The 27,322-nt window shown below is 44.7% G+C and overlaps 1 protein-coding gene across 3 annotated transcripts in view; it reads right to left on the reverse strand.

Annotated features, from left to right (window-relative positions):
• Window positions 1–328: 328 nt before the first annotated feature.
• Window positions 329–27,322, reverse strand: part of dlgap4b (discs, large homolog-associated protein 4b) — a 100,504-nt gene continuing 73,510 nt past the window's right edge. For 2 of the 3 annotated variants that reach the window (XM_079582143.1, XM_079582142.1), the window contains 6 exons: window positions 20,403–20,625; window positions 15,935–16,032; window positions 12,063–12,538; window positions 5,060–5,151; window positions 3,060–3,203; window positions 329–597 (listed from right to left, as the gene is read on the reverse strand). In XM_079582143.1, coding sequence (XP_079438269.1) covers window positions 367–597; window positions 3,060–3,203; window positions 5,060–5,151; window positions 12,063–12,538; window positions 15,935–16,032; window positions 20,403–20,625 — 1,264 coding nt within the window. In that variant the 3' untranslated portion in view covers window positions 329–366. Of the gene's footprint in view, window positions 598–3,037; window positions 3,204–5,059; window positions 5,152–12,062; window positions 12,539–15,934; window positions 16,033–20,402; window positions 20,626–27,322 lie in introns of all 3 variants that reach the window. The other variant, XM_079582144.1, reaches the window with a different exon arrangement.

A 27,322-nucleotide genomic window follows, 5' to 3' on the forward strand; every position in this document is an offset into this window, starting at 1 on the left:
GCCAAATAATTGAAGCGCATTCAGTAAACTATTCAAAAATCATTGAAATGTCCAAATCCTGAATTTCAGCCTGTTCAACTTATAAATAATTCTTTTTTTTGAAGTGAGAGCAACTTTGGCAGCGTCCAACAAGGAGTCCCTGCTTAAAAAGTCTGTTATTTCAAAGTTTTTTTTTGTTTTTTCCTGTCTCCCGAGTTCCCCGAAATGTCCAAAATATACGCGTCTGATTGCTTCTTCACATTATGCTATTTTACGCTAAGAAAGTAGTTTTAACAAAGCTATCACAGTTCAAAGTCCTCGTCGTCCTTGTTGTTTGTTTGTCTGTTTGTTTGTTTGTTTGGGGTGAGGGTGGGGGGACTCCAGGGTTCAGAGTCTGGTCTGGGCCTCCGGGACGTAGAGCTCGATGCTGTCGGCGCTCTCCGTGGCCGAGTTTTGCCGGAAAGAGCTGGCCTTTTTGGCGGCGACGAGGCGCTTCCGGGCCTCCTGCCTCTGCTTGTCCGCGCCGGTGGGAGGCGGGTCCAGGCTCTTCTCCCGACCCAGGGCCGGGCGAGCTTTACCGGGCTTCCTCAGCGCCGCGGTCGGCCTCTCCTGGAGGTCCTTTCGGGGGGGGGGGGGAGACAGGCAGAAGAGAAGTGAGATGGTTGGAGGAGTGAGGGCTGAGAGAGACAGGAGCGTAGGGTGCTTTTTGCAGACGGGACACACGGTAAACGTCAGAGACACGTCCAACATTTAGTGGAGAAATAAAAAGTTTGACATGATTCGAATGGGACAGATGATGGCAGTCGAGGGTGAGTTTGTGATGAGCTGCTTCTTGATGTTTATATGTTGTTTTCATGGACAAAGGGTTTGAGCGTTTTTAGTTGATGATAGGGGAACTACATCCTGGTTTTATTGCTAACTTTTCTCACATCCCCCTAGTGGAGGAGTTGTGTAATTGCATCCAAGTAATGATAGAGATTCTGATGGCTCTACCCGCTAATTGTGGGCCGGCGAAAAGTATTACGGGCCATTATCTCGATCTGACTGGCCCAACCGGCCCAAAAGTACGTCGGCCCATCGGGAAAACTCCCGAATCTCCCGATGGCCAGTCCAGCCCTGTGCATGTGTGATTCTTCATAAGGTGCTTGTCCCTGAAATGGTTTAACAGTGAAGTCAAAACACTTGCCTGAGCTTAGACGAGTGGATGTGTAACTGCCTGGTCTGTGTGTGTGCCCTCAGTCACACAAAACGACCAAAGATGTTGTTAGCATTTGGCCTCTCCCGATGTATTCCTATGGCTCCAAACGGGGTGAAGTTGGAAGTGACCAGGCTCTTCCACGGGCACAAAGACCAGACAGGTACACATCAACTCGTCTAAGCTCAGGTAAGAACATATCTCAGTGTGGAAGAACTGTGGCCTGTTCCTTTAAAACAGGGGTGTCAAAAGTGTGGCCCGCGGGCCAAATGTGGCCCTCAGACCAATTTTTGGTGGCCCTCGGGCTGCTTGCTGAATCGGTTCACATCATCAGAGATGATCCTTTTTTATTTAATATGTATTAATTCTACACAATTCTAACCTAACAACTAGCATTTTACTGTGAGACAGAGCTGGCATGAAGGTTTTAAGCATAAATAAAGGCACAATTTAAACCTCTGCTACTCGAAGGTTTCGTGGAACTAACCACCGACCCATGGCCCTTTAATAATAATAATAATCTATACTGTATTAGTATAGATTATTACTAATAATCTATACTGTAGAGAAATAACAGTATAGATTATTAGTAATCTATACTGATTACTAATAATCTCTGTAGAGATTATTAGTAATCAGTAATTGTATCGATTGATTTGTTTTTATTGCTTCTTGTTGTATTTTCATTGCTGTGAGGCACATTGAGTTGTCCTAGACATGAAATAACTTGCCTTGAAGTATCTGTACTTGAGTGAAAATTACTCTTTCCTCTGTGAGTAAAGCTTTAAGCTGGACAGGCCACCGTTTTCACATACTGAGATATGTTCTTACCTTAGCTTTGACGAGTTCTTTAGGACCTGTCTGATCTTCACCCGTGCCTTCAGTCACGTAAACACAGCGCAGACGGCGTTAGCATTTAGCCTCTCCCTCTCTCCTCTATAGCTCCAAAACAGGTCAAGATAGAAGCTACCAAGCTCTTCCACGTTTTCCCTATTTAAATATGGTTACGTGAAGTGTTCCACTACAAAGTATAATTACACAAAATTAAACAATGTGGATTTTCTAAGCGGATAAAAGGGGGGACTATATTGTAAGGCGTAATAATACCAGGAGTAGTTCGAAATACTCACAGTAAAGTGAAGATTACTGCTTCTATCTTGACCTGTTTTGGAGCTATAGAGGAGAGAGGGAGAGGCTAAATGCTAACACCGTCTGTGCTGTGTTTACGTGACTGAAGGCACGGGTGAAGATCAGACAGGTCCTAAAGAACTCGTCAAAGCTCAGGTAAGAACATATCTCAGTATGTAAAAACAGTGGCCTATTCCTTTAAATAGATGACGTTTATTTGTTCAGAATGATTTGTTTTTCACATGTTTTGGGGGATTTTATTTGGAAATAATAGGATTTCCACATTACTTCATGCTTTGTTTCTCATCATTTATGTCAGGACTCAGGCTCATCACTGCACAGACCAAACTCAGCCAGAGTGAACCCTCCAGGTCTAGCTCATCAAAAACACACCCAGTCCTGCAGCATCATGTAAAACCACAGCACAGAGATGTTCTGGAGGAAATGACCGACGCAGCATTCACAAAAACAACAGCAGGGGGCGCTGCAGCGGGGGCACGTTCTCACACAGACGCGGCACGACCACGAAACATGGAACAAAGTGACGACGACACGAAAAAAGCCCCATGCATGTCCACTGTGTTCACTGCTGCGCCCATGCATGTCCAAAAGGGGGCGCCACCCCTTCATTCTGGCCCATCACAGGAGGCGGCGAGCGAGAGAGAGAGAGAGAGAGAGAGAGAGGGGGAGGATGTGGTGGAGGGAGGAGAGAGGCCGGTGCGGCGGCTTTCCTACCCCAGCCAGCAGGGGGCAGTACCTTCCTCTCAGGGGGCTGCCACTCGTTGGATTTGAGGTGGTAGAGCTCGTCGAACTTCAGGCTGATGTCCTCGATGGAGATCTGCAGCAGGTCCCAGAATCCGGCCAGGTCCTGGGGGGAGGGCCGCGGGGACGACGAGGGGTTCTGCGGACAGAGGAAGAAGATAGAACCTGCGGTCACGGGCGACTCTCCCCCACGGGTAAAGGCAGCCAGGGTCAAGGAAGAAGACTGAAGGGTGAACCACACGATGATGGGGCGTACGGCGATGAGCTAATCGTCTTTTTTTTTTTTATCTTCTTAACCAGCACATCTCCTGCAGTGGCTTCCAGCAAAGAAATGTGTCCAATTCTCTCACTGCACCGATGAGCCCAGACCTGTTCACCACAACTGCCTCTAAAATCCTGCACTGTCACTCATAAAGTTGTTAATTCGGGTCTGAAGTGCCGTCATGACAAGCTGAAAGGGATATTTCAGGATTTTTGACATAGGGCCTCATTTCCTAGTGATCCAGAGTGTTGCTGATTTCTGGAGATATTTTTTTTTTGTCATTCATGCAGTTCTTCTGTTTGAAGAGTTACGTAGCGCTAGGCTTGTGCTAGGCTAGCACATTTTTACGATATCAGCTAGCCTGCATTAAAAACAGTCTGACCCGCTCCACAGAGCACCTGAGGCAAATCACTTATAACACCAGACTAACCATGTGTGTCCATAGAGTAATTTTAACCATTTGGCATTTAAAATAACTTATATTTGAGCAGCATCAGCTTCGTGGTTGTATAAGCTACGCAGCGGCGGAGTGATCTGCTAGAAAATAGACGCTCAAAATGCGATCAATCATGTGATACAAGTTCAGTTATATCCCAAAAACAATCGACCCAGACATGTATATGGTTAGTCTGGTGTTATAAGTGATTTGCCTCAGGTGCTCTGTGGAGCGGGTCAGACTGTTTTTAATGCAGGCTAGCTGATACCATAGAAATGCGCTAGCCTTGCATTAGCCTAGCGCCACAAAACTCTTCAAATATAAGAACTGCATGAATTAAAAAAAAAAAAAAATCTCCAGAAATCAACAACACTCTGGATAACTAGGAAATGAGGCCCTATGTCAAAAATCCTGAAATATCCCTTTAAATATAGAACCTGCAGTTACACGTAAGACCTGAGGTGGCAGTAGTGAGTATAAAATGGCCAACTTGTACCTAGGTTAGTTCTTAACACACTTTAATAAAAGTAAATGTACCTGTAGGCCACAGTTCTCTTGGTACATTTGATCGCACATAAAGAGAAAGTCCAGTTTTTCCAGGGCTTCAAATGTGCTTGAAACAGCTGCAGCTTCTAGACCAGTGTGGCCTATGGTAACTCTGTGTGAAATGTACACTCATTATGTGTATTGTTTACCTTTTAAATATTGTACTGTATACGGTATTGTGTTGTGTTTTGTGAAATGTAGCTTTTATGAACACGTGTTGCAAATGAGCAGTTTGTCTCTTGTTTCTGGTTTGTCCAATGCTGTTAAATAATAATAGTATATATGTAAACATGTTGGTTCAGGGGCGCTCAATAGTCCGGATTAATAATATGTAATATGACTGAGAAACATAACAGAGCTGGCACAAAGTATAAAGTGATGACTAAATGTGAGGTTCATGGCTCTGTGATCATTTCCAGTGACCACCAGAGGGAGCTCACACTGCACAAGCACAGAGGACGGCCTTTCACACAGAATATCACTCAGAATGCAGGGCCATTTCACATATCACTGTAACAAAAGACTTTCTGATTTAAAGGGAGACATAGCAGGCAAATCTTCTATGTCTGCTTTATTTACATATAAACCTTCACCTGGAAATAATACAACAACATACTTATTATTAGGTTACTACGGGAGGATTATTCTACGTTTATGTCAAACGAAATAAACTCAAAACGTTTTAAACCTGGCCCTAGCCCATTATTCAGATTGTGTGGGCACTTAACAAACAGAATCCATGTTCACTCACCAGGTTTTGTTCACACAGACCCTGGAACTGATGGAACTTCTGTGACATGAGGAGCTGAGCGCTGCCCATCGCACTGCGCACCTTCCCCAGGACTGTGAGGAGAGGGAGCACACACGTGAATGAATCCACACGCACACGGACACAAACATCTAAAGGAATGAGGTATACAACATGCTCCTGAGGCACTGGGCCATATGCAGATGTGACTTTTCCTCTGCTTCACCGGTGCCTAAAGTCTCCACAGTCATGGTTGTGCTGCTGTGTAGCTGAGCAGCATTATCTGAGATCATGAGATTCAACATGAGCTGTAGAGTGCATGTACATTATATTGTGTCTGTCGCAAAAAAATAAAATAAACATGAACATCAAGCTCGATCTCAGAAACTCCTGCGTAAAAGCCTTCTAATCAGAATGCTGCGTTCCAGGCGGCTGGTAAATTTCTGACCAGAGAGAGTTCCCAGTTCAGATCCGAGACGAAGACAGCAATAGTGCCCCCCAGAGGAGAAGTGTAGCTAATGATAAAACTTAAAATGTACAATCCCCGCCTTAAAGGAATAGGCCACCGTTTTTACATACTGAGTTATGTTCTTACCTAACCTTAGTCGAGTTAATATATCCCCATCTGGTCTTTGTCCGTGCGCTCTGTCAGGCAAACGGAGCACATACGCAGCCTCTCCCACATGTCACATAGCTCCAAAAAAGCTCACGATAGAAGCTACCAAGCTCTACCACGTGTTCCCTATTTAAATAAAGTTACGTGAAGTGTTTTCATGTGAAGTATATTTACACAGAAATGTAACGTCGATTTTATAAGCAGATAAAAAGGGGGACTATATTGTGAGGCGTAATGATACGAGGAGTAAAACGTCCGCGCAGTAACTCCTAAAGGTTATTGACGGAAGTGGGCGGGGGGAAGTCTTTATATATATTAACTCGGCTAAAGTGAGGTAAGAGCATATCTCAGTATGTAAAAACGGTGGCCTATTCCTTTAACTAAGCACATTTTCTCCAGTTCAGGTTTACCCAAATCTAAAAGCTTCTTGAACCGAGAGCTTCCAGCCTGTAGGCCATGCTAACGGCTCATTTGACTCGGTTAAGGTGGGGGTTAAGAGGTTAATAAAACCACTTCACTAGCGAAGTGAATGTTTTTAATTCTATCTAGATCTTACGAGATGTTCCATTGCATTAGCCTGGCACGAGCCGGACTGGTCCTCATGTTCACAGACACATGGACACACAGTCTGGAATTGTGCCGTTTGAATCCGGCAAAACCAAGACGAGCCAATCATAGCACGGGAAGCGGGAGTTAATGGTGCGTCATCTTCTGCGGCAGGATTTCCCATCAACCAGCGCTCCTCCGGGCCGTGACCAAAACAGTAAAGATGGCGGCCGCGACACAACGATCTTTTACCAGTGCCCTTTGTTCTGTTTTAAATGAGCTGGACTTGTCCTTAAAGGGACTACACCTAATTCTGAACTGTTTTTGTCAAAATGTGATGAAATGGGTATTATAACCGTCATGGTAAATCCCTTTTCATCACACAGTGACTATTTGGGTTGACCACACACAACATCAACCAATCATAATATGGCGCAAATGTCACGTACAAGACAGATTTTTTTTCACAAATGCGTCCTATTACCACAATTCCAGCCTGTCTTTATATGTATTTATAAATACATAAATAAAGTCAGTCTGGCTATTGCTTTTAGGTTAGGACATGGGGTTTGTAAAATCGTGAGCCTGCTCAGTCTCCCCTGTGAGATGGTTCAAAGAGACAATCAGAGCTGAGACCAAAGTTTAGCCGTTGCAGTTTCAGGGACAGACGGCGTGTGTTCAGCTGAGGCGAGCGCCGCATGCAAGAGTTTATGTTTGTGGAAAAGTGCAGTGAAAGTCCTGTCAAGAGCAGAGTCGGACCCGCTCATGCCCGGCCTCTGTGGCTCAGGACTCTGTGGTGGTGCGGCGTGACCGATGTTGTATTATACTGATGAGATCCTGGTCGCAGTGAGAGGAGGCGACAAGGCCGTGGGAACCCAGGGTGCTGAGGGCGCGGCAGCACCCCCTGGTGGATAGTTTGTGAACTGCAGGCAATATTAACCCCTTAACTCCCACCTGAACCGAGCACATTTTCTCCAGCTTTACCCCAGTCCAAAATCTTCTGGAAAAAAGGTGTGAAAATAGCAACAAAACTTAAACGAAAACAGGGATGAAAATGTGACAAAAAAGTGAGAAAACATTGACAAAAAAAGAAAAAAAAAAGAAAAATACAAAAAATGTGACAAAAAAATAACAAAAAATGACAAAAATGACAAAAAAGAACAGAAAAAGAACAAAAAATGACAAAATTGACAAAAAATGACAAAAAAATAACAAAAAATAACAAAAAATGACAAAAATGACAAAAAAATGACAAAAAAAGAACAAAAAAAAGAACAAAAAAAAGAACAAAAAATGACAAAAAAAGAACAAAAAATGACAAAAAAATGACAAAAAAAAATAGAACAAAAAATGACAAAAATAGACAACAAAATGACAAAAAAAGAACAAAAAATGACAAAAATAGACAAAAAAATGACAAAAAATGACAAAAAAGAACAAAAAATGACAAAAAAAAGAACAAAAAATGACCAAAAAAATAGAACAAAAAATAGACAAAAAAATGACAAAAAATGACAAAAAAAGAACAAAAAAAGAACAAAAAAAGAACAAAAAATGACAAAAAATGACAAAAAAGAACAAAAAATGACAAAAAAAGAACAAAAAAATGACAAAAAAAATGACAAAAAATAAATAATCTGATGACGTGAGGAAAAAGATCCAGTTTTGTAGATCTTAGCTTTCAAATGAGGTGTTACACTGGCCTACAGGATTTGGGTAAAGCTGAACTGGAGAAAATGCTCTCGGTTCAGGCAGGAGTTAAGAGGTTAATAAATAGGATTTATGCACAGAAAAAGTATTTTGGGGGTACATTTTGTCCCTCAGCGCCCCCTAACTAAAACATCTTCCCACGGCTCTGGGAGGCGACCGTTCCACAACATCAGACACCGCCTGATATCGGTCGCACCTCACCTTTTGTTGTACGACGGTTCTACATTACATTTTTGTCCCCGTCTCACTGCACGACCTACGACCTGCGATTTTCAGCTACGACGTAAGATTTTCCCCACGTCGAGTGATCGCTTGTCGCAGACGGCCAAAACCGCACAGTGAACATTAGCCGTTTTGTTTACAGATTTTAGAACTGTCAAAGTTAATGCTTTTACTTGCAATTAATAATTAATAATGGATTCATCGACCACACTCCTGTATCTGGAGCACACACGACCTAAAACACACACACTTCAGTCCAAATAGATTTATGAAACAGTTATTAGTTTGTGATTAGTTCATCTAGAGCAGGGGTTTGGAGAACAGACATTACGGGAGTTATGTGGATTACACTCAGATATCTCAGACTTGGCTTTCATTTCCTTCGAATCCCTGAATATGTGTGTTTTCAGATTGTTCAGAACAAAAAGAAAATGGAACTCATCAAGTGTGTGGACACGTGGAAAGCCTTGGAGCCCGGAGGAAGTGTGTTTGTAAAGCATTAGTAAAAAAACATAATTATTTTCCGAACCCCTGAAGAGGACACGAGGAGCTGTGTCTTCATCATAACCTACTGACGACTGGGGCAGGCCCGCTCGGCTGATGCTGAGGATATAATTTTTAATCTGCTTTAATCATCAGTCTGGAGCAGATTTAGAGTCTGTCTAATTCTGGATTACAGGAGCTTGTGTACAGTAACACAGCGTTAGGCTCATCCTCTGAGCTCCTGACCACAGTCTGAGAAAACAGACCCGGGGCTGTGTTTGTGCATGTTCCAGTGAGCTGTGAACCTTCCCCAGAGGCAGTATTCTCCATGTCTCAAGCAGTATAGGAAGGAGATGAAGGAAGGTTTTTGAATAAGTGAAAAACAAATCTGTAAATGGAATGAAAACGTCATGTGGAGAAAACAGCCTTAAGGTTTTGTAATGTCTATCCGCCCTGTGTATATTTTTCTCATCTTCAGCCGCTGCCGTCTCCCATAAAGGAAATGACCATATTTGGATGTGTCAATATTTGTGAATGAATACGCGTAGCAAAAAGGCAGTGGTGTAGAACTTCCTGGAAATATCTATAATCCTGTGTGTGTGAAATGTCCAAAACCAAAAACAGTAAGTCTATATCTCTGATGGTTCTGAAATGATAATCAAAAGGCTGCAGTTCCATAGGGATGTTTTTCACAGCAGAAGCAAAACAAATGTCAGTTGTAGCTAGTGCTAGCTACCGTTAGCATGTAACATGAAGTATCATGTTAGAATTCTCCATTATTTATGTTATTATGGGCTGCTGAGCCATCTCTATGCCTTTGAATCTTTATTTAGCAGAAAACGATGTTCATAATTTAGCATTTGTTAAAGCAGTACTAAGTAACTCATGCCCCTAGAGGCCATAAGTGCAACTGCAGGTGTCGTAGCATGTTGCGTTTTTTTACTCATTAATTGTCTGTGAGAGTAAATACTACGCTGATGAAGGGAAAGAGGGATATTGTGCATCCAATTACACAATGCAGATGTACATTTTCCCCATAGTGTTGTCTTGGCCCTGCCCTCCACCTGACATTATTATCACATTCTAAAATGTGAACGCCGCCTATTCAGGTAAACAAGCAAATTAAGCATTAATAAAAGGCAGTGCAATAAACTGTATACTGTGTATTTAAAAAGTATTTAATGTACTCAGAACACAGTACTCTGATTGGCCAGACTAACAGAATACATTATAAAATACATTTTCAGGCAAGTATTCAGTATTCTGGAATGGAATACATTTTTGAAGTATTCTCCCTGTTCCCCTGGGGAGAAAGGTCATAGCTCAAACTCTCAGGTTGTCGTTCGTGCAGTGAAACAGGGCCAATGATTTAAAATAGAACTATGGTACAACCAAAGACGGGCTAGGCCCAACATCAGGCGGTGTCTGATGTTCTGGAAGGGCAGTCTCAGACCGAGCCTCCTCTCGCCGTCACTAGGATCTCTGTCAGTGTCTCGTCAACACCGCCAGAGTCAGAAGCAACCGAGGCCAGGCCTGAGCGGCTCCGACTTCACATTTTACACGACCTTCCCTGCACTTTTCTGTGAACATAAACCCGTGGCACACTTCTCAGATAAACACGGCATGCTTTGGTCGTAGCCATGATTGTCTCTTTGATCCATCCCACGGTGGAGACGAGAGAAGCTCACGATTTACAATCCCCACGTCAAGCAATGTGACGTCTAATTATCTTATAAGACAAATACAGTGTAAACCAGCCATTAGACGAGCTGCTTCTTCTTCTTCTTCTTCTTCTTCTTCTTCTTCTTCTTCTTTTTCTTTTTCTACTTCTACTTCTACTTCTACTTCTACTTCTTCTTCTACTTCTACTTCTACTTCTTCTTCTTCTTCTTCTTCTTCTTCTTCTTCTTCTACTTCTACTTCTACTTCTTCTTCTTCTTCTACTTCTACTTCTACTTCTACTTCTTCTTCTACTTCTACTACTACTTCTACTTCTACTTCTACTTCTACTTCTTCTTCTTCTTCTACTTCTACTACTACTTCTACTTCTACTTCTACTTCTACTTCTTCTTCTACTTCTACTTCTACTTCTACTTCTTCTTCTTCTTCTTCTACTTCTACTTCTACTTCTACTTCTACTTCTACTTCTTCTACTTCTACTTCTACTTCTTCTTCTACTTCTACTTCTACTTCTACTTCTTCTTCTACTTCTACTTCTACTTCTACTTCTTCTTCTTCTTCTTCTACTTCTACTTCTACTTCTACTTCTACTTCTACTTCTTCTACTTCTACTTCTACTTCTTCTTCTACTTCTACTTCTACTTCTACTTCTTCTTCTTCTTCTTCTACTTCTACTTCTACTTCTACTTCTACTTCTACTTCTTCTACTTCTACTTCTTCTTCTTCTTCTACTTCTACTTCTACGTCTTCTTCTTCTTCTACTTCTTCTACTTCTTCTACTACTTCTACTACTACTACTTCTACTTCTTCTACTACTACTTCTTCTACGACTACTTCTTCTACTTCTTCTACTTCTACTACTACTTCTTCTTCTACTTCTACTTCTTCTACTTCTTCTACTACTTCTACTACTACTACTTCTACTTCTTCTACTTCTACTTCTTCTACGACTACTTCTTCTACTTCTTCTACTTCTACTACTACTTCTTCTTCTACTACTACTTCTTCTACTTCTTCTACTTCTACTACTACTTATTCTACTACTTCTTCTACTTCTACTACTACTTCTTCTTCTACTTCTACTTCTTCTACTTCTTCTACTACTTCTACTACTACTACTTCTACTTCTTCTACTACTACTTCTTCTACGACTACTACTTCTACTTCTTCTACTTCTTCTACTACTACTTCTTCTACGACTACTACTTCTACTTCTTCTACTCCTTCTACTACTACTTCTTCTACTTCTTCTACTTCTACTTCTTCTACTCCTTCTACTACTACTTCTTCTACTTCTTCTACTTCTACTACTACTTCTTCTTCTACTACTACTTCTTCTACTTCTTCTACTTCTACTTCTTCTACTTCTACTACTACTTCTTCTTCTACTACTACTTCTTCTACTTCTTCTACTTCTACTTCTTCTACTTCTTCTACTACTACTTCTTCTACTTCTTCTACTTCTACTTCTTCTACTTCTACTACTACTTCTTCTTCTACTACTACTTCTTCTACTTCTACTTCTACTACTACTTCTTCTTCTACTACTACTTCTTCTACTTCTTCTACTTCTACTACTACTTCTTCTTCTACTACTACTTCTACTACTACTTCTACTTTTACTATAATAATCAATGTTTATATGTCTGTATGCTCTTTGGGAGATTAAGATATCAGCCTCAGCCATTGGCCCACCCTCTTCTCAGCCCCTGAACATGTGTATGTAATGTATGAAGTGAGTCCTCTCACCCTCGTCGGACAGGTGGTGGTCTCTGGTCTCCTGCTCCATCTGCTCACACCAGCCCTCCATCCTCCCCCTCTCTGCCTCCAGGAGCTTTAGGAACCAGTGCCCGTCGCGTCTGCACAGCGTCCCCCCCGCCGACCCCGTGCCCGCTCCTCCGCCGCCCCCCGACACCCCGCTCTCCAGCCAGGGGTCCGGCGGGGGCAGGCAGGAGGGGTCCAGCGCCGGGTCCAGCCCATGATCTAAGCCCGCGTCCAGGCTCTCGGGGAAGGACTCGCTGCTGCTCCTGGTGGTCGACCGGTTCAGGATCTGCCGGGTGATGGGCGGGGGGGGGTCTTCCTGGTCCAGAGAGTCCTGAGTCACTGATTGGCTGCCGCAGCTGACCATCACTTTCTTCTCTGAGGGTTTGGATGGGGGGGGCGGGGCTTCCTGAGTGTCAGAGACGCTGTCCTGTTTGGAGGTCATGCTGGAGGAGCGGCTCGGTCTGGAATCACAGGGATCACAGTCAGGGGCCATTACGACTGTAGGAGAGAGAAACATCTTTCACAATTGTTGAAGCAGATCATTATTTGGAAGAGATCGGATTCACAAACCTTCTTTCTACTGACCAACATCATGCAAATGTTTTGAAATATTGTCGCCACTTTTGGAGACCTTTCATAGAGTGTGTTTGCACGAGAGCGACCTGGTTATGACAGTGTTCTGGATATGATGTCTGCAGTGACAAATATGGTAGAAGAAGAATATAGCCAGAGTCCGCCCCATTCTCTCTCGGGCCAACACGGAGACGCTCATGCATGCTTTTATCACCAGCCGTATCGACTACTGTAATGCCCTGCTTTCTGCTCTTCCCGAAAAGAGGATCTCAGGTTTACAACTTTTACAAAACTCAGCAGCTCGTGTCCTGGCGAAGACCAGGAGGCGGGACCACATTACACCGGTTTGAGAATCGCTGCATTGGCTCCCCGTGTGTTTCAGGATCGATTTTAAAGTTCTTTTAATGGTTTTTAAATGTCTTAATGGTTTTGGTCCTTCTTATCTTTCAGAAGTGCTTTTACCTTACGAACCTTCACGGCCCCTTCGCTCCTCCTCAGGGGTCTCCTAGTTATTCCTAAAGCCAACAAAAAGACTCATGGTGAGGCGTCTTTCCAATATTACGGCCCTCGCCTCTGGAACCACCTGAGGAGGAGCTCAGACCTGAGGAGGAGCTCAGACCTGAGGAGCTCAGGGCTGAGGAGGAGCTCAGGGCTGAGGAGGAGCTCAGGGCTGAGGAGGAGCTCAGACCTGAGGAGGAGCTCAGGGCTGCAGAGAACGAAAATGTTTTTAAGAGCAGCTCAAGACCCACCTTTTTAGCTTAGCTTTTAACTGACTAATCTATTTATCTCATCCTAATATATAAAATATATATCTATGGGAGGTTGTCCCAGGCGCATTGTTTTAAATGTTGTAATCTGTAAAGCACTTTGTGATACCTTTCAGGATGAAAAGCGCTTTATAAATAAAGTTTGATTGATTGATTGATGGTAAGGAGCTGCACAAGGAGCTAAAATGCATGATGACAAATGACTTTTCTCTAGCACAGGGACAAGAACTATCCACAGAAGCACTTGAAACAGTAAAGTTCTGTCCCAGACACCCTGGAGCAAAGAAGTAGTTGTTTTATGACAGGGGTGTCCACACTTTTTTCATGGGGGGCCGCATATTGAAGTGTACACGGGGTGAAGGGCCGTAGATCAGTAGTTAGTGCTGCAAAAGCTTCGACTAGCAGAGGTTTAAATTGTGCCCCGTACCTCTATTTAAGCTTAAAACCTTCATGCCAGCTCAGTCTCACAATAAAATGTTAGTTGTTCGGTTAGAATTGTATAGAATTATTACATTTCAAATAAAAAGGTCCATATCTGGTGATGTGCACCGATACAGCAAGAGGCCGAGGGCCACCATAAATTGGCCCCCGGGCCGCACTTTGGACACCCCTGTTTTATGAGGATACTTCAATGTTTTGTTGAAGATACAAAGTTTTAAAAGCACAGGTCCAGACAAAACGGCTGAACGTTTTTTGCTCCTGCCATGTGTGTTTCAAAAGTTGGCACATGCTCAGTACGTCAGCAATGGTGGAAAACCAGGATACTGTGTTTACATGGTACAGTATCCTGGCTTAATCACGAAGCTGAAACCTGGATACTCAAGCGCATGTAAACACATCATAGAAGATAACTGGACGTGAGTTTATGCAATGCCAGAGGACACATTGAAACAATTTCCGTTTCATGCGGATTGTCTTGTAATGACAGAGACATTAGTCAAGCCTAAGACAAAATAATCTGTAGTTCGACAATTGCCATAGTGACCACAATACAATTCTCCACTGCAGAATGTCGTGATGTCATGTGACCAAACCTATCCCAGAGATGCCGTCTGTAATCTCTTCAGAGTTCAGGATGAAAACATATTTACTAGTACATGGGAAATAGTGTAAAAAAATCAGTTATTGACGAATATTATTCTAACTTTCAGAGCACTGCATGGTGAGGCTCCCTCCTGTACTACATGACCACCATGTTTTGTGACTGTACTTTGTATGTCTTTTGTGAAACACTATATAAATCAATGGAAATAGAAAATGAGCGCTGCTTTGGGTCCCATAGGTGTAACAGGTGTAGTAGACTCACGGGGGCTCTTCCAAGAGCCGATAGGAGGTCCCCAATGACCGGAGACTCAAAAGGCTCCTACAGAGAGAAACTTTTTGGATCGAGGCTCTGCGAGCCACCGACCCCCCGGGCCTCAATGAGGAGATAGATTCCCCCCCCCACTTTCTATGACACTTTTCTCCGCGCCAAGTATCTATATGTGCGGTCATACTAAGCTCCGTTATTATTGTACTTTTCACATGTGTTTTCCTGCATGTGAATGTTTTTTAATATGTCCTGTTAACATATGTAACAATAAGCTCTTTGGCTTGTTCCATGTCTTAATAATTTCATGTTGTACATTGTGTGTATGTATTGGTTTGTCACATTGGGTCACGTGACACCTCACATGAGCCCTCTCAGGTATTTTAACACACCTGTAAGTCATTTCATTCACAAAAATCGCCTTTTTAATCTTCTTGTCCATGCATTAATAAAGGATTTTTAATTTTTGCTACTCCGGAGAGCCTCCATACCTTTTATGACTGCTTTTGACACGCACAGCCAGTCTCTCCTCTGTCCTCACACACTATATAAATCAACTTTACTTACTGACTTAGTAATATTAGTGCTAATGAATGCTCCTAAAGCCACCTCTAACCTGTTACCTCCCACCAAAACAAAGCACATTTTCTCCAGTTCAGTCTCACAGCCTCTAGGTCAGTCTCATTTGTCATCACTTTTTTCATCATATTGTTATAGCTGCTTTTTCATCACAATTTTGTCGCTCTTCAAATGCTTTTTTTGCTGCGTTTCATCCTCATTTACGTCTTGCTTTTTTCAAGAAGTGAAAATGTGCTTTGTTAAGGCTTTGTTATGGGCAAGAGGTTAACTACTCCATCTCCCCATTGTCAAGAGGAGCTGAATGTATTTGATAATGAACATATTTAAATGGTAAATGCACAGTAACATCACTCAGCTCCTCTCGACATATGTTTGTCCCGCAGAAGCAGAGACGAGCTCCGCCCCTCACACACGCCCCCACACCATGTAAACACAGGAACATCAGTGCGCACGTTCACATGTACAGCACCACACGAGCACAAACGCACAGCAGCGGTGAGCGCCAAGAGCACGAGGAAGCGAATGGACACGGGGCGATGCTTCGGCCGTCACGTTCACATGGAGGGGACACGGTGAACACAGCTCTATAAACATGCAGTCCTCACGTGTGACAGAGAGAAGGGACTTACTGCCACCCGCCCTCCACCTGCACCCCGATGGACTGGAACCGCGTCAGGGGGGGAGGGGTCTGCTCACGGGGCGCAGACTCCTCCGGGATGCAGTCCACCTGGGAGAGAGAGGGAGAGAGAGAGGGAGGGAGGGGGAGAGAGAGAGGGAGAGAGAGGGAGAGAGAGGAGGGAGAGAGAGAGAGGGAGAGAGAGGGAGAGAGGAGAGAGAGGGAGAGAGAGAGGAGAGAGGGAGAGAGCGAGGGAGAGAGAGGGAGAGAGAGAGAGAGGAGAGAGAGAGAGGGAGAGAGAGGGAGAGAGAGGAGGGAGAGAGAGAGAGGGAGAGAGAGAGAGAGAGAGAGAGAGAGGGAGAGAGAGGGAGGGAGAGAGAGAGGGAGAGAGAGGAGGGAGAGAGAGAGAGGGAGAGAGAGAGAGAGAGAGAGAGAGGGAGAGAGAGGGAGAGAGAGAGAGGGATGAGAGAGAGAGAGAGAGAGAGAGAGGGAGAGAGAGGGAGGGAGAGGGACAGAGAGGGAGAGGGACAGAGAGAGAGAGAGGGAGAGAGAGGGAGGGAGAGAGAGAGGGAGAGAGAGAGAGAGAGGGAGAGAGAGAGGAGAGAGGGAGAGAGAGAGGGAGGGAGAGAGAAGAGAGAGAGAGGGAGAGAGAGAGAGAGAGAGAGAGAGAGGGGAGAGAGAGGGAGGGAGAGAGAAGAGAGAGAGAGGGAGAGAGAGAGAGAGAGAGAGAGAGAGGGAGAGAGAGGGAGGGAGAGGGACAGAGAGGGAGAGGGACAGGAGAGAGAGAGGGAGAGAGAGGGAGGGAGAGAGAGAGGGAGAGAGAGAGAGGAGAGAGAGGGAGAGGGAGGGAGAGAGGGAGAGAAAGAGGGAGAGGAGAGAGAGAGAGAGAGAGATGAGAGAGAGAGGGAGAGAGAGGGAGGGAGAGAGAGAGAGGGAGAGAGAGAGAGAGAGGGAGAGAGAGGGAGGGAGAGGGACAGAGAGGGAGAGGGACAGAGAGAGAGAGAGGGAGAGAGAGGGAGGGAGAGAGAGAGGGAGAGAGAGAGAGAGAGGGAGAGAGAGAGGAGAGAGGGAGAGAGAGAGGGAGAGAGAGAGGGAGAGGGAGAGAGAGAGGGAGAGAGAGAGGGAGAGAGAGAGGGGAGAGAGAGAGAGAGAGGGAGAGAGAGAGGGAGAGAGAGAGAGAGAGGGAGAGAGAGAGGGAGAGAGAGAGGAGAGAGGGAGAGAGAGAGGGAGAGAGAGAGAGAGAGGGAGAGAGAGGGAGGAGAGAGAGAGGGAGAGAGAGAGGGAGAGATGAGGGAGAGAGAGAGGGGGAGAGAGAGAGAGGAGAGGAGGGAGAGGGAGGGAGGGAGAGGGACAGAGAGGGAGAGAGGAGAGAGAGAGAGGGAGAGGGACAGAGAGGGAGGAGAGAGGGGAGGGAGAGAGAGAGAGAGAGGGAGGGAGAGAGGTGAGAGAGAGAGAGAGGGAGAGAGAGGGAGGGAGAGAGGAGAGAGAGAGTGAGAGGGAGAGAGAGGGAGGGAGAGAGAGAGAGAGGAGGGAGAGAGAGGGTGGGAGAGAGGAGAGAGAGAGAGGGAGGGGGAGAGAGAGAGAGAAGAGAGAGAGAGGGAGAGAAAGAGGGAGGGAGGAGAGAGGGAGAGAGAGGAGAGAGAGAGGGAGGGAGGGAGAGAGAGAGAGAGGAGAGAGAGGGAGAGAGAGGAGAGATAGGGGAGGGAGGGAGAGAGAGAGAGAAGAGAGAGAGAGGAGAGAAAGAGGGAGGGAGGAGAGAGGGAGAGAGAGGAGAGAGAGAGGGAGGGGAGGGAGAGGGAGAGAGAGGGAGAGAGAGGGAGAGAGAGGGGGAGAGGGAGGAGAGGGATGAGAAAGAGGGGAGGGAGGAGAGAGGGAGAGAGAGGAGAGATAGAGGGAGGGAGGGAGAGAGAGAGAGAGAGAGAGAGAGGGAGAGAGAGGGGGAGAGGGAGGGAGAGGGAGAGAAAGAGGGTAGGGAGGAGAGAGGAGAGAGAGAGGAGAGATAGAGGGAGGGAGGGAGAGGGAGGAGAGAGGGGGAGGAGAGGGGGAGAGGGAGAGAGAAAGAGGGAGGGAGAGGAGAGAGGAGAGAGGAGAGAGGAGAGAGGGAGAAGAGAGAGGAGGAGAGAGGAGAGAGGGAGAGAGAGGAGAGAGAAAGAGGGAGGGAGAGGAGAGAGGGAGAGAGAGGATGAGAGAGAGAGAAAGAGGGAGAGAGAGGAGAGAGAGAGAGGGAGAGAGAGGAGAGAGAAAGAGGGGAGGGAGAGTAGAGAGGAGAGAGGAGAGAGGGAGAGAGGAGGAGAGAAAGAGGGAGGGAGAGGAGAGGAGGAGAGAGAGAGAAAGAGGGAGAGAGAGGAGAGAGGAGAGAGAGAGAAAGAGGGAGGGAGAGGAGAGAGTGAGAGAGGGAGAGAGAATTAAAAGTGTGAGAAAGCAAAAAAAGAGCCACAAAAGAGCAGTGTTAAGAGCATTGCTGTTCTAAACAAAGCAAAACAGGTTATTGGGATCAACCAGCACTCCACATACTGTATTACTCATTGGTTTTTCCATATTTACTGTGTATTGCACTGAAACGTGGGGTAACCCATTATAAAACTGCTCTCAATTCATTGTCTGTTCTTCAAAAAAGAGCTGTTAGAATTATCCATAAGGTTGGTTACAGGGAACATACAAATATGTTATTCCTACAATCTAATATACTTAAAGTCAAGGACCTCGGTAAATTCTCAAACTGCCCAAATTATGTATAAAGCGAATGCACTTTTGCTACCATTTAACCTTCAAAAAATGTTCCGTAACAGAGAAGGAGGCTACAATCTAAGAGGGAACTCAATTTTTAAACAATATTTTTGATGAAAACCTACTTTGTTTGTCATAGTAAGGCAGTGGTGTAGTCTACGTGATACGCAGGTATACGCCGTATAACCACTAGAAGGCCTGCAGAATTCCTGTGTAACCACTACAAAGTGGGAAAAGATACGTATCACTCATTTGTGCAGTGTTATTTTTGTGTTTTTGTCCGTTTGGAGACCAGCACAAACTCCACCACAAACTATTTCCTCCCCTGAAAACGAGAGATCACAGACTCATCCCTCTCTCTCTCTCTTTTTCTCTGTCCCTCCGACAGACCGACTGTTCCCTCTCAGCTGTGCTTGTGCGCAATTGTGCACAGCTCCGGTGTACATGAGCGCAAAAGAATAGCTCATAATGATAGAGGCTGGAGGAGTCGCGTACGTCTCAGCTAATCGACGCTTTCCCTGGTCATCCCCGCTCTGGGAGTCCACAATGCCGAACGCTTCTCTCCCTCCCCTGCAGCAGCGTGAGAGCGGCCTCTGGCAAAGGCAGTGACAGGTGCAGGCGGGAAACAATCTGCATTACAGAGCGCTGAAGTCCACGGGAGAGACCGCGCAGACTGTTCGAAGTGTGCGTTTTACTCTCAGACACTGAAGCTGTCGCTTGACAGAGACTGAAAGGTGGATGTGCCCCGCCCACAGCGCTGACCGAGCCACGCGCGCTCCTGTTCATAAAAAAAATGTCCTAAAAGAGTGCTTCTCCAGAAACAGCGCGCATGGTTTTGTGCGTGTGGGAGTTTGCAGGGCCAGAGCCCGGTGTTTGACTGGTGGGGGTGTTGGTGAAAGCAGACTGGGCTTTATTCATTGAAGTTTTCATTTTGGCTTCAGTCCCACAGCCTTATAGTCTAGCTACAGCCTTTGAATTTCTAGAACATTCCTATAGGTCGATTGCTTGTTATTTCAATAACATTCACAGTTTGGTTTATAATCTATTTAATTCTCTGATACATTTAATATTAGTAATAGTATGTGACGGGCTATTTTTTTTCAGCGCATATAATTGGCTATTCCCCACGTCTGCTAAAAAAAATACAGTATACCCACTAGAAAATTGAAGACTACACCACTGTAGTAAGGGTCTGTGGTGTTTTGTACATTGTAAATTTCATAAATATCCGTCTGTGTCTCATCCAATCAGAAGCAGAATTAGCGCCAAGAGCCTCCAAAAAACATTTACTTTAAGTTTCCTCCATCAACACGTCCTCAAGCGACGCCACTTTAGCTTTATGTGATTTTTATTTATTTTTTTAATCCAATTTTCCTACACCATTCACAGCCAAGCGATTAATCGATTAATCGTAAAAATATTCGATAGATTAATCAATGACAAAATAATCGTTAGTTGCAGCCCTACAAGTAACATTCCAAATGTTTCAGAAACCTGAATATTGACAGCATGTAAACAAAGCCTTTGTGCAGCCAGTGGTGTGCAAGTAGTGACAATTTGCTGAATGTCTCTCCTCGCTATAGACACTTTGGTGGGCTACTTGGAAAGGCTAGGAAAGCTCTGGTAGCCAAACCAGAGGCGAGGTGGATGAGGTAGCTTGGAGCAGCTCTACAAGATGGAGACGATGGAAACTGCCCAAAAACGTACCATAAGCACATGACAGCAAACACCCGGTAGCCCCTCTGCCCGCTCACCTGGATCCCGATAGAGGACAGCTTCCTCCGTGGAGCCGGCCCTTCCTGCGGCTCCTCAGCTGTTAGCCTAGCTTTAGCCGCTCCCGGTTTGATGAAATCGCTGTGCACGGTGGTGCCGCTCTCGCCGGTCTCCGTGGCTGCGTTGGCTCTGCTGGGGGCGATGGCTTCCCTGCTGTCCCGGGGTGGGATGGCTTCTTTGGCCTCTCTTTGGGTCAGCGGCTCCCTGAAGTACAAGTTAAAACAAAATACATGAAAGTGTGTATGAAAGCTAACCCAACCACAGGGAGAAAGTGTGAACGTTCCTCCTCCTGTGAGGTGAACCAGTAGCACAAACTTAGCCACCTTATTTTGGTAAAAACTAGGAAAAAACTAGCCTTGGAAGTACCTTCAAGTCAATAAAACTACCTAAAATGTCCATTAGCCTAGCCTAGCATTTTTTTTTTTTTTACTAAACCAGACTCCTTTCGGCAAGAGAACACAGTTCTAGTTGTTGGAGTTGACATATTTTCAGTATTTGTCATTATTATCCTTTCACAGAAGCCCCGCCCCCTTAGCAACTGTTAGCTAGCTCTGTCATTGCATCTTAAAGGAACAGGCCACCGTTTTCACACACTGAGATATGTTCTTACCTGAGCTTAGACGAGTTGATGCGTACCTGTCTGGTCTTTGTGTGTGCGTTCAGTCACGCAAAAAGACCAAAGATGTTGTTGGCCACACACAAAGACCAGACAGGTACGCATCAACTCGCGTAAAGCTTAGGTAAGAACATATCTCAGAATGGAAAAAATGGTGGCCAGTTTTATTCTCCCATTACATATGTAAATAGACCCGTGCCTTCCAAGTGTACTGTAGTTACTGTCACTGCCTTTATGCTTCCACATGTTTGTAATGTCCAGCACGCGTTATTGAACATTACCACCAGAGGGCGCTGGAACATGTGACCACACTTACTGAAGTATAGTCAAACAAATGAGGTAACACAGAGGTTGTTTGGGTACTAAATCTCATGATAATAGTATGGGGCCGAGTACCGACCCCTGTGGGGTTCCACTACAAAGTATAATTACACAAAATTAAACAATGTGGATTTTCTAAGCGGATAAAAGGGGGAACTATATTGTAAGGCGTAATAATACCAGGAGTAGTTTGGCATCCGCACAGTAAAGTGAAGATTACTGTGCCGATGCCAAACTACTCCTGGTATTATTACGCCTTACAATATAGTTCCCCCTTTTATCCGCTTAGAAAATCCACATTGTTTAATTTTGTGTAATTATACTTTGTAGTGTAACACTTCACGTAACCATATTTAAATAGGGAAACGTGGAAGAGCTTGTTAGCTTCTATCTTGACCTGTTTTGGAGCTATAGAGGAGAGAGGGAGAGGCTAAATGCTAACGCCGTCTGCGCTGTGTTTACGTGACTGAAGGCACGGGGGAAGATCAGACAGGTCCTAAAGAACTCGTCAAAGCTAAGGTAAGAACATATCTCAGTATGTAAAAACGGTGGCCTATTCCTTTAACATTTTGATTTTCAGAATGAGTCAAAAGTCTAAATAAATCTTGTATGTACACAAAGGGCTGTGTGTAAAAACGTAGAATAGACATATCATGAGCTTCCCCTGTTTGAAAGACCATCAGCCACCACTGGTTCCTTCCGGTTAGCTCATGTATGCTTCGCGCACCAATAAAAAAGTAAACATGCAGATATTTTCAGCGATGTGCAGGAACAACAGCTGATGAACTTGTATTATCTTGGCTTACAAGTTAGCAGGCGCTGCTTCTGTTTGTTTTTCCCGGCTTTGACAAAGGGAAAATCAAACTGTGCTCCACTATTTCCAATAGATACAGACGGCATCTCTGGAATCGCCCATATATGGTCATGTTTGAAAACAGTTAAGGGGGAAACAATTTAGAAATTAAAGCCGCAAGCGGCGTCGTGCGGCCCTCGCCCCTGGCATTCCCCCCCTTGCAACCGCCCCTGCTCGCTGTCGCCCCATGCGAGCCCCCCGATTGCTATGCTCTTTGTGAGCCCTTCTGATCGCTCTTGCCCCTGGCGACCTCCCCCCTTGCGAATGCCCACGTTCGCTGTCACCCAAACCTGCTTTAGCCTCTGTCTCACACCCAAACCACTGTCTGACGTCGCTAACCCATCCTACTCTCGCCTGAGCTTTGTCACACACCGGCCTCACTCTTGTCCCAAGTAGCTTTGGTGCTGGCCCACTGTTGCCTCAGCCTGAAGGCCCCCTGTCCCTGGCCTTGGCTGCTGTTCCAGATATGAAGCTTGTAACACAAGCCTAAAAGTCATGTAAGTCTATCAAAAATAACAAACGGATACAGGAGAATCAGAAAAAGACGTTGCATCAAACTTTTCATACTTGTTGTAGGAAGACACGTTTTACTGTAATGTGGAACGAACCAGAGGGGTGTTTCAATGGAACACCTCTCTGCAATGGGCTGCACGAGTGAAGAGGGGAAGGGAATACACAATTGTGTCACATTACTTGGTTCTCATTGTGTACTTTTATCAGGCTGGAAAATATGTGATTCATGTGAAAAAACAAAGAATTGGAAAATTGTCATGGCAGTGTTTGAACTGGCAACCTCCTATACCAGAGAACAGCACACTATCACTGAGCTATAACGACATACTGTCATTGACATGATGTGGGCTACTATTCTCTAGAATAACGCTCCAAAATTAGGTCCCAGCACCTGAGGAGAGGTAATTTTTGGTCAATTTTCCCCCTCCATTTTCTAGATTGTTTTCGACATAGTCCCTGGTGTTGCCTCAATAGTTGCCCTACTATCCTGCCATGTCTTTAGTTATGCAAATTCTGTAAGCGTTCTTTACACATTTTTCATGAGGGTGGGAACATAGGTGCTGAATTATGTAATTTCCAGTGGGTGCTGGGGTGAAAAAAAAATAAAAATAGTGAAGGTCAGAATTGATCAAGCAGCCTCATGGTTGTGAACCCAATTCTCTACCTATGACACCATACTGGCACAGGGATGTACCAATTGAACTAATAAATATGTTATGAAATGTCCTGCACTTGATCTTACGCTTAGACAATATGCACAGTGGGCCATGTTAAAGGAGAAAGCAATCGAAACGTGTGAAAGCTGTGTTAGGACTAGCTACCTCCTTCATCTAAGACTACCTTGCTACCACTGAGATATAAGTCCATACAAACATGGGCCTGATGAGGGCAAGGCTTCTCTAAATTTCTGGGCCAAAATTAGGGGACAGCACCCCACTGGAGGAGAGGATAATTTCCCCATTTTTCATGAGGGTGGGACAAGAGGCGTTAATTCATGTTCTTCCCAGAAAGGGTCAAAAAAAAAAAAAAAAAAATGTTGCTAAGGTCAGAATTGATCCAGGGGCCTCTTGGTTTTAAGCCCAATGCTCTGCCCATGACACTATACAGGCACAGACAACATCTTAGTCGAACAAAAAATATCTTATGAAACACCCGCACTCATGGTCTTAGGCTGAGACAATGTGTACAGTGGTCCATGTAAAATAAGAAAGCATAAGAAAAGTGTGAAGGCTGTGTTAGGACTAGCTCATTCACTGAAGACAACCTTGCTACTACTGAGATGTAAGTCCATACAAGCATGGGCCTGATGAGGGTGAGGGTTCTCTCAATTCTCAGACCAAAATTAGGGCACAGCACCCCACTGGAGGAGAAGGATCATTTTCCCATTTTTCATGAGGGTGGGACCAGAAAGTACTGAGTCCAAAAAAAAAAAAAAAAAAAGATGATGGCTGGGATTGATCCAGCAATCTCCCATATGGGAACCCAGCACTCTACCAATTGAGCTTCACAAGTTGAGTGAATGGTAAAGCCAATTTAGCATTAATGTTATGGAAGACTGCACTTGTATATTTGCAGAGAACGGAAATAACAGCTTAAGCATTACTATATTTAACTATGTTTAATTAGGGTAAATTCCTCTGACCGCCCAAAGATTTGATGAGAGGGTGCACCAGCCCAGCAGCACTCTCGATATAAAGAATATTTGGTTGTGAGCGAAAAAGTATGAGGAACACACAGAGGGACGGACAGGAAACGGGTAAACTGAACTTCCTGTGAATATAAACTTTAGAAAAAGTTGATTTTTGAGTCAAAAACGTCTAAATGAAAGCGTCTTTCTGTGACAGAGGGGTAGTATAAACATGTACGAGTCTAAAACTGTAGCCGTGGTGAATAAAGGAGGAAATTTGGAAAATTGACGAATTTCAGAGAAAACTCTTACAGATGCCAGCACGCTGCCTGGCTAAGACCTCTGGCCATTTCCACGGAGGATGGGTGGGACCACTTAGAACCACTTGTTTTTTGCTGGTCACGACCTGGACAATGTCTGTGCCCAAAGGCGCGAGTGTGTGTCCAAGTTGGTGGAGGCTCTCCGTCACTGAATTATTTTTTTCAAATTTGCAGGTGGCGCTGTTGTGCCATTTTGCACGTCCCACATTGGACACTCACATTTTCGTCAATTTTTCACCAGACCGGAATTTTCGGTGATTTTTAATTGAGTTTTCGCGCACGTTCAGGGGGTGAAAATCCAGTTTTAAGAGGCGGAAAGAAAGAAAGAAAGAAAGAAAGAAAAATAATCGTTTTTTGCCCAAAAAACCTAAGCCGTTGCCGTTACCACCACATGCTGTACACCGTTGGAAAGCTCTGGCTAAGGCGCACAAAAAAGTTGGGGTCATTTTTTTCTGGCGTGTACGTGGAGCGCGCGGTTGGCCGCTGAAGCCCCCGGGAAGGCTTTTCTGCAAAAGCAAAAACAATATAGGCGTTTTTCCATTGTAGCTGTTTTTACACATTAGACATTTTCGGAAAGCTCTGGCCGAGTCCTATGCGTCTGTCGTGGTCGGTGGTCGCTGTCGTGTCCGTTGTGCACTCCGTACGCCATCGAAGCGCACCCTGGTGCCCCCCTGCGTTGCAGAAGCAATAGACCCTACCGCCATGTATGGCGCTCGGGCCTAACAAGGGTTCCCGTTGCTCGAAATACCATATATTATACATTTTCGGAAAGCTCTGACCAAGGCGCATGCAACTGTCAGGGTCATTACTCTCTGGTACGTACCCAGTGAATGAGTGATGACATTAACATGCATTTTATAGGGGGCGCTGTTGGGTCCACTGCCACCAAACCTCATGTCATGTATGCGGGGGTGAAGGGGCAACATGTGTATGAGTTTTGGTAATAATCCGAGCTAGTTTGTGCGAACGGGGGCCATTATTGAGGTCTCAGAAATCGCCAAAATAAAGGTCAACTTTGGGGCTCCACTGGACGAAGACCGCAAAACGTAGCAAAATTATTTGGATAACTTTTGATCCCCAACATGTGTAGATGAGTTAGAGGCGATCAGAAGCTCATTCGGACAAACGCCCACGGAGGAGTTCGTTCAAATGCGACATCAGCGTGGAGGCAATTTGACTTTTCCTCGTTTTTCCACTCAAAATAGGGGACTTCCTGTTTGTCAGGGGGCGGGGTCATAATAATGTTTTTTGCTGGTCACGACCTGGACAATGTCTGTGCCCAAAGGCGCGAGTGTGTGTCCAAGTTGGTGGAGGCTCTCCGTCACTGAATTATTTTTTTCAAATTTGCAGGTGGCGCTGTTGTGCCATTTTGCACGTCCCACATTGGACACTCACATTTTCGTCAATTTTTCACCAGACCGGAATTTTCTGTGATTTTTAATTGAGTTTTCGCGCACGTTCAGGGGGTGAAAATCCAGTTTTAAGAGGCGGAAAGAAAGAAAGAAAGAAAGAAAGAAAAATAATCGTTTTTTGCCCAAAAAACCTAAGCCGTTGCCGTTACCACCACATGCTGTACACCGTTGGAAAGCTCTGGCTAAGGCGCACAAAAAAGTTGTGGGTCATTTTTTTCTGGCGTGTACGTGGAGCGCGCGGTTGGCCGCTGAAGCCCCCGGGAAGGCTTTTCTGCAAAAGCAAAAACAATATAGGCGTTTTTCCATTGTAGCTGTTTTTACACATTAGACATTTTCGGAAAGCTCTGGCCGAGTCCTATGCGTCTGTCGTGGTCGGTGGTCGCTGTCGTGTCCGTTGTGCACTCCGTACGCCATCGAAGCGCACCCTGGTGCCCCCCTGCGTTGCAGAAGCAATAGACCCTACCGCCATGTATGGCGCTCGGGCCTAAAAATCAAAATTATTATTATTATTATTAATTATTCAAAAACTACTTTAACAAATGCAGAATTATGAATATAGTTTTCTACTAAATTGATACAGACGGCATCTCGTCATAGAAGGGGGCGTGGCTTCACCGAGGGGGAAAATAGAATCTTTAGAGAAACACAATTTTCCCTCTTTTTAGACATTTTCTGGTGAAATATCAACTTATTTATCACATAAATAAAGTAAAGTGTAAATCGGGCCCATATGGATGTTTTGTCACAACAGATTGTTCAGTAGAAGTGAAAAAACGGCAGTTGTAGCTAGCGCTAGCTAACCGTTAGCATTAGCCCGATGCTAACATGTAGCATCAAGTTAGCATTCTCCGTTATTCATGTATTTATGGGCTGTTGAACCACTTTGCTCCTCCCCATGTCTTTGAATCTTTATTTAGTAGAAAACTATGTCAATAATTCAACATTTGTTACAGTAGTTTTAGAATAATTAGAGAAAATGTACATTTTTTCAAAATTGTTTTCCCCCTTAACTGTTTTCAAAAATGACCATATATGGGCGATTCCAGAGATGCCGTCTGTATCTGTAATGATACAAAGACATGGGGAGGAGCAAAGTGGTTCAACATCCCATAAATACATAAATAACGGAGAATGCTAACATGATGCTACATGTTAGCATCGGGCTAAAGCTAACGGTTAGCTAGCACTAGCTACAACTGCCATTTTTTCACTTCTACTGAACAATCTGCTGTGAGAAAA

This window comes from Gobius niger (genome assembly GCF_951799975.1).
Source record: "Gobius niger genome assembly, chromosome: 24".
Classification (NCBI taxonomy): domain Eukaryota; kingdom Metazoa; phylum Chordata; class Actinopteri; order Gobiiformes; family Gobiidae; genus Gobius; species Gobius niger.